At 36.1% G+C, this 22,553-nt stretch overlaps 1 protein-coding gene across 1 annotated transcript in view; it reads right to left on the bottom strand.

The window, feature by feature from the left end:
• The window catches only part of LOC117790777, a 37,562-nt gene extending 16,303 nt beyond the window's left edge, over positions 1–21,259 (bottom strand). Inside the window, exon 1 of the mRNA XM_034630332.1 lies at positions 21,118–21,259. Coding sequence (XP_034486223.1) covers positions 21,118–21,226 — 109 coding nt within the window. The 5' untranslated portion in view covers positions 21,227–21,259. The remainder of the gene's footprint in view (positions 1–21,117) is intronic.
• Between the last annotated feature and the right edge of the window lie 1,294 nt (positions 21,260–22,553).

Below are 22,553 nucleotides of genomic sequence, written 5' to 3'. Positions count from 1 at the left end.
AATGAACAACATTTCATCATACCATACATGTTTGGGACGCACTTTTATTTTTGTTTTTGGGCCACATACTCGAACTTGTATTTGGGTAAATATTTTTAGTGGCTTTCTGAGCAAATTCATCATTGTTTTTGTTAGTCTTGCTGGCTTTTTTTTTTTTTTTTTGGCAACTTTTGCCCGAAAATTAAAGTGCAAAACTTGAAGGGACCCAAGTTGTTAGAGATATGTGCGTGTGAGATTTGTGCTCTCATCACAAGTTTTTGACAGTTTTCTGAGGGGAGGATATACTCGTGCTATGTACGTGAATGCTATGCTGATGGATTGTTTTGGAGCCAGAGCTTTTCTATGCCATGTTGCTGGTTGCTGGTCGCAGTTGTTGCACATTGGTAAACCTTCATCCCCTTTTGCTGCAACTTAATGGGAAGCTAAAGTGCTTAAAGTATTTTGCAGTGTCTGATGGAAACTGCAGCAAAATTATGTATAAATTGTAGATAAATATGTAATCAGATGAGCAACTAGCTACAGATGCTCTACGAAATATTATACCTTAACAGATTTGCAAGGAAAAGTTGTAACGAGTCGACAGTTGATTGCATAAGGACTCTGCATCCTCATCCGCATCCGCATCCGCAACCTAGCCATATAATACACAGCCAAGACTGACTGACAAACAGACCGACAGACAGACCGACAGACACACCGACCAACTGAGTCGGCAAGTGGGTAATAGTTTCAGGTAAAAGCCTGTAAACGAGCAAACTGGCACAAACGAGCAGCAAGCTGAATGCTGATGATGATGCTGCTCCTGCTCCTGCTGCTCCTGCTGCTCCTGCTACTCCTGCTACTCCTGCTGGTGGTGGGGAACAGCAGCGAGGGCAACGGTGCGGATGCTCGATATCCAAGGCATCTGTGGCAAATGTAGCTCGAGTCGTAGATATAAAGTCATTGAGTTGGAAACTGTTTGCCAGTGCCAAGCCAGCAAAAGGCTCAAGTACCAGCATCCCAGCATCTGAACATCACAGCATCCCTGGCAGCTAGCTACTAGCTCCAGCAGCAGCAGTTTTCTCAGCATCGCCCATTCGCAGCTTGTTTTATTTATTACATGGCGTATACGCAATATTTGAACACACCGTAGCTCAATGCGCAGATATGCAGCAAATGCATTGTTTATACATATTTTTTTGTTTCTCTTTACTGCTCTTCATTTTCGTCTTTTATTATTATTATTACATTTTTTTTTTTTAATTTTATAATTGTTTTCTATTGTTGAAGGGCTTGCAACTTAGTTTTTTTAAATCATTTTTATAAATTTTAACGTTTGCATTTGTCCAGCAAAAAGTTGTAGCGAAATTTTTGAATAGGCAACGCCCAGTAACCTTTTTTATTCTCTGTTCTCTGTTCTCTACTCTCCATTCTCTCTTTTCCTTTTTCTTTTAATTAAAACAAACTCTCAATACAATATGCCCGACCGTGTGGAGTATTATGGCCCAGGAGAAGCGAATCCAAGCTTCGTTTGCCTTTTTGTTTGCTGTTAATTTTACCGAGTTCTCCTCTTATTTTTTTTTTTTTTTTTTTTTTTTTTTGGTGTGTCTTTTGTTAGATTTCCCACGTCTCGTCGGGACACGTTTTCGTTGTTGAGCTTGTTGCAGTTTTTGTTGTTTCTATGGTCCCGGCAGATGCTTGTTTTTATTTATTGTGGATTTCAACAGCAAAAGTTGCAAACTAAAATTAGTAAAATGGGGTTTGCAGTGCCCCAGAAAAAATAGAAAAACAGTTCTAACCAAACTGCTTGAAAAGTGTGCCAATTGCAGAAGTTATTAGCTCTTAGGTGAGTGGAATTCTGTCGAGCTTAAGGCAGAGTGCTTAAAAGCCAGAATGAAGAGAGTAAGCATGAGAGAGACAAAGATATTACTCAAATTAAAAAACAAAATTGTTTTTCAAAGTAATTATTTGATGCATACAAATAATTTCAGTGTAAATTAAAAGATTGGGAAATAAATGCAACCTTTAAATTTAAAGTAAAAGCAATTTAGTTTTGTGGTCAAACTAAAACCAAATTGAAACTCACGCTTTAAATGGCAAACTAAACGCTTGGGAAACCAAAGCTAAGCAGTTAACAAAAGATCATTAATGGCAAGGAAAAACAGAAATCCTTGGCCAGTTATCGGAATACTTTACCTGCGAGTTTGGCCGGGGGAAAAACGGAAGGATAAGTGGCAACAACGGGGAGAGAAAAAGTGCAACAAGCACTTGAGAAACTTTTCTCATTTAACGCTAAGGCAAACTGAAAGCTACTCAAAATCTATTTGAGTTTAGTTCGTGGTGTGGGAAAAATAGGAAAAACATTGGACACTTACGAGTGCGAACTAAACCTAGTACGAGTAATAACAAAATATTCACTTTAAACGAATCTCTACAAAAGTTAGCAACGACTACGACTACGACTCGAGTGCAATTGACGGCCATTAAAGTTGGCCTTGTAGTGAGCTAAAGCAAATATCAATTTAAAATTTCAATTGAAGACAAAATCAACGGAAAAGAAATGTGTTTAGGCCAAAGTTTGCTGCAACGAAATCAATAAACGTTACTTTAGCAAACTGTTTTGCCATATTTACTTATTTTTGGTGCAAGTTGCACACATTCACACACACACACACACACACACACACACACACACACATACACATACTATGACATACTGAAGCATGCCTGTGCAACACATCCTTATGCTTTTAAAGCAGCTTTCCACATGTCTGTGAGAATATTTTTATTATACCCGTTACTTAAAAAATAAGTAAAAGGGTATATTGTGTTCTTTGGAATGTATGCAACAGGGAGAAGGAGGCATCTCCGACCCCCTAAAGTATATATATTCTTCCGAGTCGATATAGCCAAGTGTGTTTGTCCGTCTGTCCGTCCATCTGTCCGTCTGCGTTAGCGCCAAAATCTCAGAAACTATAATAGATATAGATACCAAACTTTCAATTACAGACTCCAAATGCCTTGGAGCAACTTAATTTTTTTTTTTTTTTAATTTTTAACACGCCCCCGCAAATCGCGAAAAACCATCATACCTACAGTTTTAAGGATAATACTGTTTTTAGTGTAATTAACGTTGTCATTTAATATTATCTATAACCTCACTTAAACGCAGCAAGATCGGACAAGTTAAACGAGAGTAATAGCTAACCAAAGCTATTAATAAAGTTATTATTTCAATACAATCGCCTAAAAGTATGCAGTAATTTTTACTATGTAATAATTTCTTTAAAGTACTTTTATACATATTGAAATAAGTAACGGGTATCATATGGTCGGGATCGCGACTATAGCTTTTTCCACTTGTTTTATTTTATTTTATTTTATTTTTTTCACATCAACGCAAATGTCACGCATAATGTTTAAGAAAAGAAAATATATATATATTTATGGTATAAATGTATGTGTATGTGTGGTATATATTATATTCACTCAATGCTATGTTGCTGCGTTGTTTTTCCACATCGTCTCCGTATTTTGCAAAAGTCAAATATTAGCTGAAAAGTTGAGAAAGTTTTCTCAAGCAATTTTTCGCTTACATTTTAGCAGGAGCAGCAGGAGAACCGACAGCTCGCAGGCAACATGCTCCTGCTCCTGTTCCTGGTCTTGGTCCTGTTGTTGGTCCTGTTCATGGTCCTGGTGCTAGTCCTGGTCTCTTGGTCTATCTGTCAGCAGACGGAATGCTGTTGGCATTTCCTTCATACTTGCCCCGCTTCGATTCTTATCTACTTAGTTCTTAGAGCGTCTGCCACTGTCGGTTTGCTTTTTATACGTTTTATTTTTTCCTATTCTTTTCCGTACGTTTCTTTTTTTTGTTTTGGTTCTGTTCTGCCACGCGTTTCAGTTTCCCCCAAAGTGCATTAAAAAATATTGTTGCTGCATGGTCGGATACGAGCAGCGCGTATCATTTTTGATAAAATTCATGGTAATTGTTTCAACTGTGAATTTATCGAAGTTTTTCATGTTACGCACAAACTTTGCCCTGCTCAGTAGTCAGCCAGGCAGTGCTTTTTATGGGGATGGGAATGGGGAGAGGAATGGAGTTGGGAATAAAATTCTTGGCATGGGATAATGGAGAATGAAACCACATCAGACTTTTGGTTTGTATAATATATATGTAGTCTTTAAATATCATTAAATTAGTGGTTTAATTGAGTTTACAACATCGAATTGTGAAATGGAAATGCACCGTTTTGACCCAATAAATAAATGTAGATTTAATAAATAATGTTTAGTCTTATAGTAAATTAATTTCATTTGACTGTAAAGCAACGTTGGTGACCCAACGTTTAAGACATCCCAGTAGTCTACACTATATCAAAGTTAAACTTTTATCACTGTTTGCCACCATGCCACATCGAAAACTTGCAACTTTTAATTTGAAAAACCTTCCCCTCCCCTTGGAAACTGTATCAGTTCTGCCAGCCACAAAATTTACATTAACTTTTGACCTTATCACAACAAAGCCAATAGAATCAATTTTGACCCCCAACGAGAACAACAAAAGAAGCCCGCAATGCCAGAACATTGCTGTGGTCCTGGTCGAGACGGAGCACGCACTCATCTGGGCAACGGGAAGCGGGAAGCGGGAAACGGAAAACGGGTAACTGGATATGAGAAGTGCGAGTTGCGGGTTGCGGGTTGCGGGTTGCGGGCGTCCTTGAGTTGTCTAACTGCACATGGTAGCACTCACATTTACAGTTACAGTTGGAGGCAAGTATGTATATTATTGCCAATAATACAAAGGCTAAGGGTTAAAGTTGCCAACACAAAAGACAGATAAATGTCTGTTGTTTTAGCCGAAGAAGAATGGCACAATGTACTTGGCTTATGCAACTTGAACTATTATTATCAGTTAGCCCCAAGAAACTTTGTCTAAAGTAAGTGCAGTTTACGCTCATTTAGAGAATAATATACTGAACGGAAATTTTAAATGAAAGATTATATAGACTATATGAAAGTGAGTATACACGTATATTCACCTCATTTAATTTACTTTAATGATAAAATTGGTTAAAAGTTGCCAAAATTTGCAAACCTGTAGTAAATAGCTCCAGCTATAAAATCTTGAATCAAATAAAAAAACAAGTGGGAAAGGTTATAATCAAGATCCCGGCCATAGAATACCCGTAAAAGTACTTTAAAGAAATTACTATCAAATAAAAACTATTGCATACTTTTAGGTGATTATATTGAAATAATAACATTATTTAAAACTTAGATAAGCTATTACTCCCGTTCTACTCGTCCAATATTACTGAGGTTAAGTGAGATTATAACGTTATTTACCATAAAAACTTTATTATCTTATAAACTGTGGGTGTGGTGGTTTTTCGCGATATACGGAGGCGGATGGGGGCGTGTCAAAAATGCAAAGCAAACTTGACCTGCGTGGGGTCTATAGAAATCTGTGTGCCAAATTTGGTATCTCTATCTCTTATAGTCTCTGAGATCTAGGCGCTTACACAGACGGACAGACGGACAGACAGACGGACGGACAGACGGACAGACACACATGACTACATCGACTCGGCTGTTGATGCTGATCAAGAATCCTTCTCCCTGTTACATACAATTCAACAAACACAATATTCCCTTTTACTTATTTTTTAAGTAACGGGTATAATTACATAATGTTGCATTAATACTAGAAAAGTTTAAATTAAATCGCATTTAAATATATTTGAATCAGCTCACAAATATTGTTTTGAGTCCGTATTGAGTCAATATGCAACTGAAGAGTAAGTATTTTTAAAAATAAAAAAAAAAACACTATAGATACGTTTGATATAAAACATGAAAATTAATAATAGAGCTGTCAAGTAAGCTTTTCTTAAATACAACCGAATCTGATAGCTTCGATGCTATTATTCTCCTAATCAAATCAATTATAGAACTCGTACTCTCTGCTATATAAGCTGATGCGATTGCAAGTACAAAGTTTCCATTTGATGGCACTTTCAATTGTTTTATCAGCTCTAATCGGTTTGCAGTTGTTATGTGGATAAAAGGACGAGTTCAAGGTGTGTGTCCTTTTGCGGCAATGTGTATGTATGCCGTTAAAGGCATATTTCAACTTAAATTATTACAAAAGTACGTGTCACGATGCGAATATACGATACAATAACAATAGTTGCAAAAGTGAAGCATATTTTAGTGAAATTGAGGGAGGATGGAGTGAGAGGAGTGAGAGTAAGGAGGCACATCCTTGATTCGAACTTATGGCTGCTCAAGTCGCAGTTGCATAATGTAAAATTTATTGTGGAGTCTTGTGAAAAAGTGCTCTGGTAGCTTTGGAAGTAGTACGTGGCCCAAGAACTGCCTGGAAGCTACATGAGATTATGATTAATTGTTGTGTATGCAGGGGCGTGGTTGTGGGCGTGGCACGTGTGACAAAGCGCAGCGGTCAACGACACGAGCATGCAACAGAGCAAGTGGAGAGAAAGAGACACACATGTAAAGAGAACGAGAGACAGAGAGAGAGAGTGGGATATAGATGTGAGGCAGTTGGCCACAGGAGCTCAATGCTTGCCACGCTTGCCACATAAATATGAAGCTGTGTGACATTGTGAGGGCATTAAAAATTAATTTACTTGCAACATGACTAACTGCCTAGCTGGCTTTGTGCCGGATTTATGCTCAGCTACATGCTACATGCCGCATGCCACATGCCACAAAGTATGCGCCGCTCGCGCTAATATTTCACGCTCATTTTTGCGTAATTTAAAAACATCAAATATCCAATTAAACTTGCCACAAGCATTCATCCTCAATTTATAATAATTACAAACTAATTAACTGTGATCCCTGTGCCAAGGCAACGCCAACCGCAAGCAATGCCGAAAATGTGAAAATAATTATTAACTGAAATTAAACCAAATTACAACGGCCCCAACAACGCAAGCAACAACAACAACTACAAAAGTAAATGAAAATGAAAACGAAAATGAAAAAGAACTCACCATAGCAATCGAAAGCATTAGCATAGGCTGTCCTGACAGGGAAATCCAAATAGAAATAGAAATACAAAATAAAAATCAAAATCAAAATGATACAACATTTAAATTTCATTTCATTAACAATTTGAAGCGAGGACTCTGCTCAACCATGAAACTGGCCTGCGGATGACGAGCTATGGAAATCTGTACACAACTACAGCTCATTAAAGCTGACCAAAACTCAGATCTAGGACCAGGACCTGGACCAGGACCAGCATCAAGGCCGACTCTAAGTTGGCTGGGCATTTATTTATTTTAAAGTTAGCTCCAGTCAATTTGAGAAGTCACGCAGATTCCTGCTGCTTTCGGCCAGTGCATGTGGCAACTGCGGCCCGAAACTTTAGCCGGCAACAAAATGTGGCAGCAGCCAAAAAAAAAAAAAAAGGACCTTCAGCCAGTTTCTCGCATGTGCGTTACGTTAATGGAATTAGAAAAGTTTTTAAGCAAAGCCGTATATACATATATCCAAATATACTCACACCCACATACTTGTATCTGTGTATGTGTGATTCTGATAAAAAGTGCGTCTATATATGAATGTGTGTGTGTGTGTGTGTGTGTGTGTGTGCACTACAATGAACACTATGAACATGACATAAGCAAAGCACAAAAATTGCGTAATGAAAAAGTTTGGCGTCTTGGCTGACTCACTTTATGCCCAAAAAATCCCCCTCGAAATATTCTTATGTATCCTTAAATACATTTCATTTCTATTAAAACTTTTTGGCATACGTAAATCAACCGCAATTCTAGATTATAATCAAATTTCAGAACTAAAGGTAAACCTAATAACATTTAAAGACATATAGAGTAGTTTTCTTTACTAAATGTTTAAACTTGTTCTAGTTTTTAGTAAAGTTTTAGGTCAAAGGGTTTTAAAATTTTAAAATATTAAAAATAAAATATGTTCTTATTTATATTTACAATCATATCCACTTTTTTATGGATTTTTAAAAGAGGAAATGCATTATGGACTTTATTTAATTACTTAAAAATGTTAGTTCTAGTTTTTAGTAAAATTGTACGGTCAAAGGGTTTGAAAATTATAAAATATAAACAATAAAAAATGTTCTTATATATTTTTACAAATATATCATCTTTTTTTTATGGATTTTTAAAAGAGGAAATGCATTATAGACTTTATTTAATTACTTAAAAATGTTAGTTCTAGTTTTTAGTAAAATTGTACGTCAAAGGGTTTTAAAATTATGAAATATAAACAATAAAAAATTTTCTTATATATTTTTACAATCATATCCACTTTTTTATGGTGTTTTAAAAGAGGAAATGCATTATGGACTTTATTTAATTACTTAAAAACGTTAGTTTACAAGCGCCAGAATTTTAGAAAATCCTTTGTTTTTATTGTGCATAAAAGTCATAAAAAATTATTAATGATGTTACAAATATAAACACATTTTTACTGTCCTAGTGAAACTTTTCGTAAATGTTATTAGAATTCGCATTTGGCGCTTAAGTGAACTCATATTATATGGTTTTTAGCTTGTCAACTGTATGGGAAACAGAAACGAGAAAACTTTTGCCGTTCTATGCGGGGAATTCAAAGTGGCTTAAAGTGTTGACTCACATATCAAAATGCAATATAAAAATCAAATTTAAATTTATGACCAAAAGAAAGCAAACGCCAACTGAGCCATGACAGAAGGGCAAAGGCCAACGAAACTTTACCGATTTGTCGACTGGCATTAGAATTTCAAATTCCATGACTGCTAATAAGAAACGACAACGACTATGTTTATGCTTCCAAAAAATACCCTGGCAATGCTGTGTCTCTTCTGTCCGTCTGTCCATTTGCCGGACTGCGTGTAAAATTATGCGAGTTGTCTGTCCGGGGGCTATTAAGACGGCATTCGATTTCGTTTAGACGCAAGTAAATCACCCTGGCAACACTTGCAACTTTCGACAGCTTTACCAGCAACAGAACAAACAGAGACAGAGAGTGAAAAGAGGGTGTAAATGGAAGACAAAATCATCGAATTGGCTCAAATGCTGTTGGCCACATAAATCATATTTCAATTGGCGCGTGGATGAGCTGCAGGTTATTATTGATATGCATAAAATAGATAAACCCAGACAACGACTTAAAGCTACATTATTCTTAAATTTATCCGCTTTATTAATTTAATCACAACTTTTTCGATCATCTGGCAGTTAAGGAAAAGTAGAAAACTCTCCCAAAAGTAGTTAACATAAATTTGGCGCTCAACCAAAATGTGGACTCTGAACTCTGTTAAAAAAATCTTAAAATTACGAGTAGTTAATTTTTATACAATATTCAATCAGCTTCAGTCTTTTAGCTTAATTCGTGTTTGCCATTTTTATAATTGTCAATTTTGATGAGCAACTAATTGTTTATGAATCAATTTGCGACAGTTGCCTCGTTAAAGTTCGTTGGGTTAAATATTTTACGGTTATTTGGGGTCATTAACATTTGCCTGATTTGCAGTTTATGACCAGTTATGTTGCAGACGAGCAACAAAAGCTTTAAACAAGTTATTTATGCGTATTCCTTTTTGTGGTATTTTGTCTATGCATTGACGATATGAAAATGGCAGCATTAACAGTTGGTTTTTATGTGGCGCGCCCAACTATAGTCAAATAATGTTCTTGATATTCCTATTATTATTATTATTATTATTATTATTATTACGATAACTGTTATTTTTATGCGCAAAGTTGGCGCTCAAGTGCCGTGGCAATGGCAGCTTATAACTGAATATAATTATACTCCATCCGATGCCAATCAAGCAGAAATTTAGCAAATGCCTTTGTCATGTGTTGTGGATTGTGTTGAATCGTCGCGACGACTCGTCGACAGCTGTGTGGCATAAAAATTAATGCAAATAATTTGCCACTTTATGTGGCAGCCTTACAGAAATAATTATGAGCCAACTGGGCAACGGGTCGTATGAGTAACAGGTGCATGTGAATAACTTGTAAGTGGCCCTCAGCATTTAAGTTAGCGGCAGAAACTCAACCCGTCACCTTAGCATTGTTGACAGTCAAAGCCACAGTTGCAACAACAGCAACAACAGCAACAACAAACAGTTGTTGACTTTTATGCCGGCAAATGTCACTTGCCAGCCAGCCTCAAGGCACGACAAGTATGTCAGTGTGTGTGTGTGTGTCGGTGTGTCGGTGTGTGTGTGTGTGATTATAAGTACTACTGGCACAAAGCTTAACATAATTCAAAGGCCTACAGCGCTGCCGTCCACAACCGACACTGAGAAAAATGGGAAAATGCAGCAACAAGCGGAAAATGTGCAGCGCAAAATATGAAAAAAAAAGTGATGCAGCTCTCTCTCTCACACACACCCACACACACGCATAACAGAGTAAGGGCTTTATGTGTGGCACGTAAATAAGGAAATTTCTTTATTATAAAAGAAATGTCTGCAACGTCTCAGTTTGTCTGTTGGCGCTTGTGACTGAGCAGGATATATACATATATAGTAATTCATTAAGTGTTTGTTGAATATTTAAGCAAATTACAGGGCTTATTTCACCAACCAATCTTATTATATCAAATGCTTAATGCCTGCCATGGTTCACTTTTTAAATCAGCGATCCATTAGTGTTACAACCGTGCGTATACGCAATGTCATTATTCAGCTTTCAATGTTGCCTTTCACTTTGGGCATAATTTAAAATTGCAATTAATTTATTAATTTGAATAATGACCTTTAAATGCGCAGCGTGGAAGCTCACGCGTATTTATTAACAGATTTATTTTCTTGCTTCTGGTATCCTGTTGTTGGCTATTTTATTGTAATTTTTCATATTTCCTCTCTGTGCATGCGAAATAAATAAGAAAAATATTTTAATTAAGTGAGGCTATGCCAAGCAATTTGGGGCTATTAAAGCCAAAAGCAATTTCCTGATATTTCAGCAAAAATTTAATAACCAACAGCAGGCTTTTAAAAACGATTTGTCTAAGATTTTACAAGCTGAAGCACAAATTAAATGAAAGACTTATTATTTTACTGGCAAAAATAAATGAATTATTATTAATATATGCAGCAGGATATTTGTATATTTTACTGATAAGCAAACTTATCTATGAATTCGCCTTTAAACTTTTTATTATGTGTTACTAATATTGTATAATTAAATGAAAAATAATAATACCTCTAATATCTGGTAGCAATATAAATTTTACAAATCGTGCTTTGCTTTAGCGTTGAATATTGTATTGTTGAACATTGTTTTATTGTCATATGTATGCCTAATTAATAGATGTATTAACCTGTGTGAACCATATGCCAATTGATTGTCAACTGTTAAATGGCTAAGTAATTGCATGAAAGCATGTTTTAGTATGTTAGCTTGGTACGATGGGGACAACAGAACACACAAGTCCAGTTGCAGTGACTGCTGCAAGGCGAGGCGAGGCAAGTGGCAGATAAGGTTGAGGCAGGTAGCAATTTGTAGGGTCATTATTCATGGTACTACATATTGAGGCATGTGGGCAAGCGAAGCCAAATGACCAGCAAAAGTGGCAAATCTTTGTTCACACCTCAGCAGAGTGGGAACGAAGGGGAAGAGAGGTGAGGAGACTGTTAGCTGGACACAGGTCTAGACTCTAGACTAAACGGTTTTTTGGTCACATGTGTTTGTGAACCATTTTTATGGATGCGAATTGCTGCGTTTGGTCTTTCGGTCAACCTAAGAAGTGTTTTTCCTCTACATAAATTTGCTATAAAAACCATTTAAACGGAAACGTTGAAACATTCAAAAGGCAAATGGTCGGTCGGTCGGTCGGTCATTGCCAAAAACTAGTAAGCAAACACAAACATACTGACACAACCAGACACACACACACACTCATGCACACACACACACGTGTAAATCTCACTCTAGTTGTCGTTTGAATTGTGTGAACAAAGTCTGTGAGCGGTTCGCTCCAAATCTAAACTGCTCCAATAAAGCAAATTATCGTTAAAATGCTGCTGCACATAAGAAGATTTACGATTGCTCAGCTCGATGCTTGGCGCTCGGTTTTTGGCATCAACAGCAGCAACAGCAACAACTTTCAAAAGGGTCAGTTCCAACCTTGGGCAAGGATTTGGTTGTACATTTGCGGTTCCTTTCTACAGCATCCTCCGCATCCTCCACTCTCCATTCGTTTGCTTGCCTCGAATCGCTTATTTGTTTTTCGCTTGATTTTTGCGCACTTTCCGATTCGTCCCGTCCAAGGATACGTTTTGCGAAATCTTTGGCCTTTTTTTGGTTTTTTTTTTTTTTGCTTTTCATTTCATTTCGCATTCGATTTTTCTGACCAAAGCCAAATGAGCGTATGACCAAAACAAATAGCCCACAAAGTGAGTTGTTCTCTGAGTATACCATATGCATATGTTTGTCTGCCAGTCTCACTCTCTCACTCTCTGACTCTCTGTCTCTTTCTGTGTGTCTGTATGTGTGTGTGTCTGCGTTGATTTGCAATGCCATGAATGCTTCAACGCTTGAGCTCCGACTATGGCTATGAGTCGAGTTTTGGCCACAGCTGGTGCACAAATCTCACACAGTTGGTTATTTGACAATTGATGATAGCATCAAGTTGGGTCGCCAAAATGTAACACACACTCACACACACACACACACACACATACACACTAGTTGACCCACGCTGTGTCAGCTAGAGATGGACACGTGCTAACCAAAACAAGGACACACATCGAAATCACGTTTTGGCAATTATTTCATGAGCTACTACGCGACATTAAAATACATTCTTTGGGTTGTAGTAAAAATTGTAATTGATATATAATTAGTTTACATGAATACAATAATGGACATCATATATGATACAAAAAGAATCTAACAGTAATTGCAACAAGAAATAATTTAAATCAGTGATGGTAAATAACAATTTTTTTTTGTTTAAAAAAAAAAAAAAAAAAAACTTTTTGTAACATTAAACTACTGTGAAATACTAGAATATATATCAAAATTTTTCTTTAAGGCTTATCTATGCAATGTCAACATGATCTTCAAATTTATAATTTTTTTTAGTTTAATCATAAAATAATGATTATTTTTGAGCAAAACAATAAAAGTCATCAAATAATGATTATTTCTTAAATTTGTTGCAATTTTCATAATAAAACTTATAATGATTACAGTGCCTGGTTTCTGCATATAAGACTTGTATCATAAATTCAAGAAATTTCACTCTTTTTGTTCAAAAAATTATATTTCTTGAATAAATATTCATTATTATGCGAGTTTAATTTTTTTTATATCAAAAATAATGATTATTTCCTGAGTTTAATTTATTGCACAACAATAATTATAAGTAAAATAATAAAAATCAAAATTAATTATTATGTTATACTTTCTATAATAAAACTACAGTCCCTGATTAAAATATAAAATAAAACAAATATAGTTTTATTCTCTTAAGGTTATTTAGTGTTTGGTTCATTTCCAGTTAGTTTTCTGACCCAGTTTTTCGCCATATTTTGCAACTTAAATGGATTATTCCCATATGCCCATCTCTAATGGATTGCTTCACTTGATTGTGGCACTCGCATTAACTTTTGTCAGTCTATTTTATTTTATTTTCGATTTACTTGGACAGAGGTCAACTGGACTATGCTGGACTGGACTTAAAAGCTTTTGTGGTTGGTTTATCTAACGGTGTGTCCTTAATTTGAAGCAACATTTGATTGCACTTTAACTTTTAGCTGTCAACTACTCGCATTTGCAGCAGATTCCATTTGCTCTCATTAAATTATTAATGAGTCTGCAGCGTAGCATTTCATGTTTCATGTGACATGCAAATCTGACGTGCGACTTCCGTCTGCCACACGACGCGTAAAGTTGCAAGCATTTAGGGTGCCACATCGAGTCCTGGACTTGGTAAATACTCGAATACTCGAATAGTGGAATCCTCGTATCTGTGTGGTCATTTGGGCCACGTTCGTTTCCGTTTCCGATCAGCGCTAATGAACATTTTGTTAGTGATTTCGGCCTCTTCTTTTCACCGGCTTCTTATCAATATTAATGCATGCATTTGGCTTTTTCTTTTACTTTTACAGTGCTCTTTTAACGACTCTTCCTGTCATTACTTCAGCTATCGCTTTTTTGGCTTTTTGGCTTTTTACTTTTTGCCTTTTTTTTTTTCTTTTTGCCGCTTCCGTGTGCGCACATTACATTGTCGATCCCCTGTACCCGCCCCCTGGCGCCACCTTCAAGCCTGCTGCTGTGGACACTGAGATTACGTCAACGGCTTCAATTCTCCTGTCGTCCATTGCTTAATTTCGTTGGGAATTATTTATTTAAACTGGAATTCATTGGAACATAGCAGCGCTTAATTGTTTGACTTGGCAAGCTAAAACTATGCCCCGGTGCCGGAACTTTGACAACTCGTTGACCGTAAATTTTCAAGTTTCTCATTAGGCCCTCTGCCTGCCGGATTGCAGTAGGGGTAGTCCCAAACGGCGGCGCTGCCACCGCTTTCTAATCAACTTGGCCGCAGTTTGTCGCGCCGCCGCCGCCATTCCGAAAACTTTTGTCCACGCCTTGGTGTGCCTAATGAAAGCATTTTCACTGCGATTTCATTTCATTTAGCCATCCGTTTTGCCAGTCGACCGACTGCTTCATTCATTATGCGCCCCTCACATTTGTAATTTACACCTCAGGCTACATTCAGGTGAACAATGTAGCCTTAATTTGGCTTTAACTAGGCTTGTTATAACGAATAATCAGATATTTGGATTCAAAACAAAATTCAAAAGAATTGTAAATTTTTATAATAATAAAATACCAATGAATATAGTAACAATTGTGAAAATATAAAATAATATTCTGTACATTTTAATAATAATAAGATTCCAATATAGAAATAATATAGAAACAATTGCTAAAATATAAAATAATATTCTGTACTCAATAAAGCAAAGTTTAAATAAGTTAACTCTGATTCAGTGATTTCAAAATGTATGATTAATAGAGTGCATCGATTTGTATGGGCAAAAAAAAAAAAAATGTATGGTATTTATGGTACCCCATATTCGTAATCTACGGTCAATCCTAAGATGCTTTCACCAAGAAACCATAGTTCTAAAATCAACGAGATTGGAGTTGAAAAACGTGTTTTTTTTTTTTTTTTTTTTTTTTATCATGAATTATTTCCATATTTTTAGTATTTTTAGTCCGAACAGATTGGTACCAAAACTCGTCTTAGGAACAGATCTTTCAAATACAATGAAAAATTGTCCTTAAAACATAATTTTCGTTCTTCAAGAACTAAAAACTAAAATTTTTCAACTCATAAAGCGGGGACTAGAAATTGGTTTTAGAACTATGGTTTCTTGGTAAAAACATCTTAGAATTTACCGTAAACTACGAATATGGGGTAAATTTTTTTTTTTTTTTTTTTTTTAAATCGATGTATCCTAATGATTATAAAGGCTATAAAATATATCATAACCCACTTTTGGACACCACTGCTCTGATTGAAGGTTATTCTTTGCTTAAAATAATTATAATAAATAATAATAAAATAATTTTAAAGGTAATTGTAATTAAAAACCTAAATTTATTCAATTCTATACGATAGTCCAGTGAGCAGTAATTTGATTTAAATATTTTAGCTGACAAAAGTATACATCCACATGCACTTTATGTGCAAGTATTAGTCGTATAAAAGTTGGTTTTTGCAAAGGGACATTTGGGCAATGTTATAAAGGCACTCTCTACTCCCCCACAGACGCACTTTGTCCGGGCCATGTTGTATTGCCACCACTTTTGCTAGTTGGCTTTCTAGCTGGCTAAACTGGAAAATGGCTGGCAGCAATTATGGCCCTGGCGCAGTTTCCTGCAACGACTGCAAGCTGTAAAATGTTTATGAAGCTTTTATGAGAGCCGCTGATGTGCGGCGGTCCTGTGTGGAGGACGAGGGGTTTTGAAGTGGCTGGGGGGGAGGGTTGCCAGGCAGCAACTAGAAGAATTAACAATATAAATTATATAAAAGGCAGCGGCGGACAAAAGTAAGTGCTAAATGGCTTATTATTACGAATATTTTCATTTGTAATTGTTTGTGTTTTGTGCTTCGTGCTTCGTCTTGCCACATCCTGTGGCAAGAATAGGCACATTGCTTGTTTACACGACATGAAGCAAAGGCTGCGTCAGCTGCTTAACCTAAGACTAAGTTAAACAATTTCCTTTGTGACGTCACACAATAAACTCATCAAGCGCCACGTGGACACGGATTTCAATCCTGTGCACATATTTAAATTTTAAATTGACATTTTGTTTGGGTCGCTTGCCACAGTTTTTTAACTTGTGCATAATCTTTAATTTAAACAAATGCCCAAAGCCAAAAATAATGCCAAAGATGACGCAAAAAAACAGAGAGAGAGAGAGAAAGAGAGAGAGAGTTAGAGCTCGGACAAAAATCTACACGGAGCTAAACTAAAAATGAAACGTGCCATGCGAGCAAATCAGCTTAAAAATAATAATATGAGATACTGTGTATAGAAAATAAAGGAAAATGCTGGAAAATATCACAGCTCAGTGCAGTTTGCTGGGCAAACAAGATCTGTCATTGACAATAACCGAAATTTGGCATTGTTGTTAATACTCTATATTCGCTGCAAGTATTATCGGTTTAATTTGTTTTGAAATAATTTAAATCTAAATTTTCATTTATCATATTCTTTTTGAAGCCTTATAGAAAATATGTTTTATAAATTAAATTAAGCACTGCAATATCTCGATCAAATTCAGTTGTAAAAGTTGAAATATTATAGAGAAATAAAGTAAATCATGATCGATTTTCATTGCTTTCCGAAAGGGTATTTTATCGTTAGCAAACTCGAGTTACTAGTTTTTTCTTGTTTCATTTTTCTTTTGTCTGTTGTATGGTATATTATAAATTCCATCAAAGTCGTTGCGCCTTGGACATACTCGCACTCTTATTTATAGACGAGACAAGACGAGCTGCCCACGTCTGTGGCAAGGGACACGACCTTGGGAGTGGATTTCCGTTGTGACTGCAGTGGCATGTCGGTCATACATAGCAGACATTGTGGTTGTGGTGGTAAAGTAGCTGCTAGAGCGACACTAAAGCACATATCTCACATACGCGAGAGCAAGAAATTTGCGGCACGCGTTGAATTCATTCAGAAACTGGTCGAGCGCCTGAAAGAAGGCAACATTTTTAGCGATTTTCCAAATCAGCTTTAACTCTTCAATTATAGACAGAGCGGACAGGACAGATGAATAGAGTGAGAGGCAGAGAATGAGAAGAAATTAAGTGACTTGACCTAGGCCTTTAAAATTATTTGTTGAATTTATTTCAAAGCTTAAAAAACATTTGAAATAATAATGAAACTTGAAGTTTCCACTTATGATTTTCTACTATTCAATTTTTATTATAAAAATAAAAAATCTAAGCTGAATGCCCATGCCAAAAATACTAATAATATTTGGAAAAATAAATAAATAGTCATAAAATATTTTCTTTTTAGTATTTAACTTATGTTGATTCATATTAAAAAATACATTTACCAAAATAAATACCATGAAATTTTTAAAATAAATATATTTAGAATCTTTACTTATTTTTGGCATGTACGTTTAAACTTTCATTAAATAGTTTTATTATAGAAATTTTTTTTTATATTTTAAAAATAACTCTTAATATTTATTTAATAAAAAATGAAATTAATAATAATGTTAAGGTTGAAATAATAATATCATTTTTTTTATAAAAAAGGTGGAACAACGTTTCAAAGACGACTCATGACTGACCTTATTTTGCTCTTATTTTCATTTATTTTTCTTATTTTTTTGTTTTCAGCTACGCTGCTTGACTTTAGGGTCTAGTGCGTGGGCTTAGACCAAGTCAAAAATCGGACTTATGCCATGTGCTTTACATTTTGTGCGCCGCTTTTTGTTATTTTCATACTTTATGCACGTTATTTATTTATTATTATTATTATTTTTTTTTATATTTTTTTTAGAAATTTATTTATCAACGCTTTTTGTACTTCCGTTGCTGGCTGTTGGTTTGGCCTGCTGCTGTTCCGCGGGCCGTTTGTTTTTGTTAAATTTCATATACTTCCTCATTTTTAATTTATGACAATGGCCTGGCTATTGTTGTCGTTCCAGCTACGCCCCGCCCCGCTCCGCCACGCCCACTTCGCGCTCTATATTATTGTAACTGATGCTCTTATAAATGGCCGTCCCTGTCAGACAACATTTCGTTTGTCGCTTTTATCGCGTCGGTGCGACAGCTTCAGGGCAGCTGGCGGTTGGGGTCGATAGGGTGCTAGGAGGGTGCTCCAGGGGGTGACTGGGGTACACTGGAACTGCGGTTGGAGTGAGGTCTGCAAGGCCTGCGCGGAACACGTACACTTTGTATTTCCGCTGGCCGCCATTGTCCTTGACTGTTTCATTATGACAGCTGGCGCTGTCTGTGCTCCCCCTGCTCCCCCTGCTCTCACCCATTCCCATTCCCTTTCCTATACCAGTTTCTCTTCCTCTTAAGCTTCCCCTTCCCCTTGCCGTTCTCGCTTTCGTTGATTTTGGTTTTGTTTAGTGCCGCATTTATGCTATTAAAGTGTCATGTTTTTGTTGTTGTCACTGCTGTTGTCATTGTTGTTGTTGTTGCTGCTGCTGCGGTGACTAAAACAAAAGCCAAGTGTTGGCATTATTATTATCAACGCGCTTCCTTTTCCGCAGCAGAGAACAAAGCCAAAAGCAAAGATAAAACGCTGCCATTCATGCTCTTGACTGATTTTAAGTTGATTTCCTTTGCTTTCTTGCTTTTCCTCCCTGCTATCCCCCCTTTGTCATTCGCTCTCTAACTAACAATCATATTCATATCCATATATAATGAACTTAAAGTTTCTTTGTTCTTTTGTTTAGCAATGGGGGCAATCGATTTAGTTTCTTATCACAACAGACGACAATCACTTCGCAATTAAAGGTAATAATTAAAACTCCCTGTTCACATTATTAAGCATAAATTAACTCATTTAACAGAAGGTGCAAAAGGCAATTTCAACTCTCTTTTATCAAATACTAAATTAAAGATAGTTTCTTTAGAATATTCAGATACAACATTAGCTAACATTTTATTTCCGTTTGTTGTGTTGTACTTTCAAATATATTGTGATCCATTAATTAGAAAATATATTTAGCAACTCCTATCCGAAATGTTTTATGTTTTTATAATTCTAAAATTGATCAAAACTAAGCAAAAATGGAACAAAAATGACTCGCAGAGTGCAGCTTTCATCTAAAATAGGTTAAATATTTAATATTAACATTAATTTATTTAAAGTTGACATCTTTAAGAACAAAAAGCAGTTTGTCGTACTATTTCGAATTTATTTATTTTTTTCCATGATTTAATTGTGTATATTTCCTATTATTATAGTGAATAGCTCACAAACCTACACATTTAAGAAGTCATAACTTTGAATTTTCTATTAAACTGATTTATTATTTTGACTCAATCACATTTTCAATCAGAAAATATATAAATAAGACTGCACATGTGCGGCTATATTTAATTGAAATACAGTTTTATTTGATGCAGAACTGACTTCAATCGTGCCATTTATTTGCGCATTTGGGGCATCATTAAACGACGCGTCAGTGCAGATTTATTTTCATGGATTTCTCGCCATCGCGATGAAGCAGCTCCGATTGCCCATATAAATATGCAATTATTTTGCATTTGCCGCAAGTGCGCTCAGAAATGGCTTTGAGTTTTTTATTTACCCGACGACCTCATGCCACTTTGGTCATGTTTATGACACTTGCGACTTTTGGGCGACAGCGAAAGCAAATTGACTTTTGTACGAAGAAGATGTCGGCATGAGACTCTGTGGCAAAGTGGCATCAATGTGTGGCATGAGGCAAGCAAACCACATATCATATTATGTGACATATTTATATGTTGATTCATGTATTTATTTATATTTATGCGTATAATTTGCATTTGACATATTTTTATGGTGCTCACAAAGCGAACGGAGAGAAATCAAAATATGATATTCCCATTTGTACATAACACAAGTACAAACACAGAAAGAACGGGTTAAAAAATGGTATGAATATAAAATTGGATATTCAATGCAATAAAGAGTTCAATTAAATAATTCTTACAACTGTTGTAAATTGTTTGTAGACAATGTGAATAAATGTGCACACATATTTATATTTATATAAATTTATCTGAGCAAGTGTAGTGTAATGCGAGGGCTTATTGATAAGTAATCATGACAATGGAATATTAAATAGCAGAAAATATATATAATTAATGAAATTGTAGCTCATTTATTATAAAAGAAAGAGAGAGAGAGAGAGCAACATACTTAATGGACTAGTAATTGAATCTCAAATCCTAATTAATAAACATTCACATAGCAAGTGGAACATGAAATGAATACGAAGTTATTCAAATCATAATGCAGTCAGTGCTGAAGAATGCAAAATAATCGTAATGCTCAAATTACATACCAAATCGATGTACATTTCATTTGACCTCAAATCCATAGAATACATACATATATACGTATACATACATGCGAGTTTGTCTGAATATATAAGCATATATTATGTATGAGCATTCAGATTTTGATTCTGTATGCACTTTGTCTTTAATGCGTTACAAATTGAAATGCATTGTCAAATTTGAACCATGTATTTATTGCCTTTTTGTTTTTTGTTGCTGTTGTTGTTGTTATTGTCAGCATTGCTGCAGCCTTTTGTGGCATCGATAAGCTTTTTGTATATCCATATCGCATTTTATTTGCCAGGATAGCAAGGCAGCAAGAAAATATTTGTTCATTTAAGATAAATTTATGACTGTTGTCGATGCAAATTGTAGCATTTATTGAATTGTTGCTGTTGCTGTTGATGTTGCTGTTGCCATTGGCAATGCTCGTAAATAGTTATGCAAATAAATTGGCAAACGAAAATAAATCGCGGCTCATATGATAGGTGCACATTTATAGTATGACATTTATGCAGGACATGCAGCAACAGTTCACGTTTAATCACGTTCATAAATATTTGAAAATTGATCTTTTATTTGACTTACCATTAAGGATGCTGATGATCATCAGTTGAGCGCTCAGCAGCAACAGAGGCGTTGACGTCGACGTCGACGTCGACGTCGAAGTCGGCAGCAACATTGGCAAGCTGTTCATATTGAATCCTTTTTTCAATTTATCTGGTAATGCCGACCAGCTTCAAGTTGAATATCGTTTGTAGCCGACGATGTAGTGTAGGAGCATTAAGCGGAAACGCTTTTACATTGCCGCGATAACAAACGGAAATGCGAGCCTGGTACAAAGGAGGCGCATCAGCTGGAGCAGGATGCGCACCCGTTGGCTGCCAGTTGGCTGCCAGTTTGCTGCCAGTTTGCCTGCTGCTAAATTCGCCGGTTTTTCAGCTGCTGCTTCCTCTTTTTTTTTTTTATTTTTTTGGGCTTTTTTTGGCCTTCTTGCTTCTCCTTGTCAGCTTTCGGCGGCCTAAACTGAGCTGCTGTTATTATTTATGACTCGTCCAACTCAAGGCAACACACAACTGCTGTAATTTCTATCAATATTGGTTTAGGCCTTGATTTTCTTGGTCTTTAAGAATTCACTATTTTTGCTTTTTATCTGATTGCATTCAAGTTATATTAAATTTTGCTGGCTGCATTCACAGTACATCATATCAAAAGATAGTTTCTTGTTAGCTTACTGGCCAAATCCATGCTAAAGATTTATCACTGTTATCTCTCTGAATTTATATCCGTTACGTTGACTTGCAAGACCCTCTTCAGCATTGGCTTAAAGTCTAGACAGACACGAAAAGCATAAAGTTGATTGTAGCACTTGCGACCTGCGGGGCGTATGCGTCATGTGGATTGCCTTTGTGTTGCATGTCTATGCCAAAAAGACAGAAAAGCAATATTATGGCACAATTGATGCAGTTGATAGAAAACTTGAAGAGACTATGAATATGAAATTGATTGCTGTCTTAAAATAGTAACATCAAACGCTATCGAATCGTTTTTAAACTCTTAGCTTAATAGTCTACTGAGTGTTGATTTGCATTCACATTGATCTATTTGAGTTCTAGTCATGTTCAGCTGCTCTAACGAAATTCGACAGTTTTAGGGCTGCAGGCTATACGCCAATTGGCTTGTTGGCCCGGCCAACTGAGTTTGCGGATGCGGCGCAAATCAAATTGGCCGCCCTCTCATCAAAGGCCATCCATCAAGGACGACAGCTTTAGGCGAGCGCAGCTTTGCATGAAATTGGCTGTAAGCACGGACTAAGAAGAAGCACATTGGCGGACAACTACGAGTTGGAGACTCGCCACTTGAGACTTCATAAACTCTGCCCGCCGGCCAGCAACAAAAAAAATAGCAAAGAAAAAAAAAAGACAAAATGACAGCAGAAAAAATAATCCACAACAACATCAGCATCAACGGCAGCAGGGACAGCAAAAAACGTATGTAAATAAATAAACGCTTAACTCTTTCAA

This window comes from Drosophila innubila (genome assembly GCF_004354385.1).
Source record: "Drosophila innubila isolate TH190305 chromosome 3R unlocalized genomic scaffold, UK_Dinn_1.0 2_E_3R, whole genome shotgun sequence".
In the NCBI taxonomy this organism is placed as follows: domain Eukaryota; kingdom Metazoa; phylum Arthropoda; class Insecta; order Diptera; family Drosophilidae; genus Drosophila; species Drosophila innubila.
The sequence above is the reverse complement of the archived record's forward strand: the minus strand, read 5'-3'. Positions and strand labels throughout refer to the sequence as shown.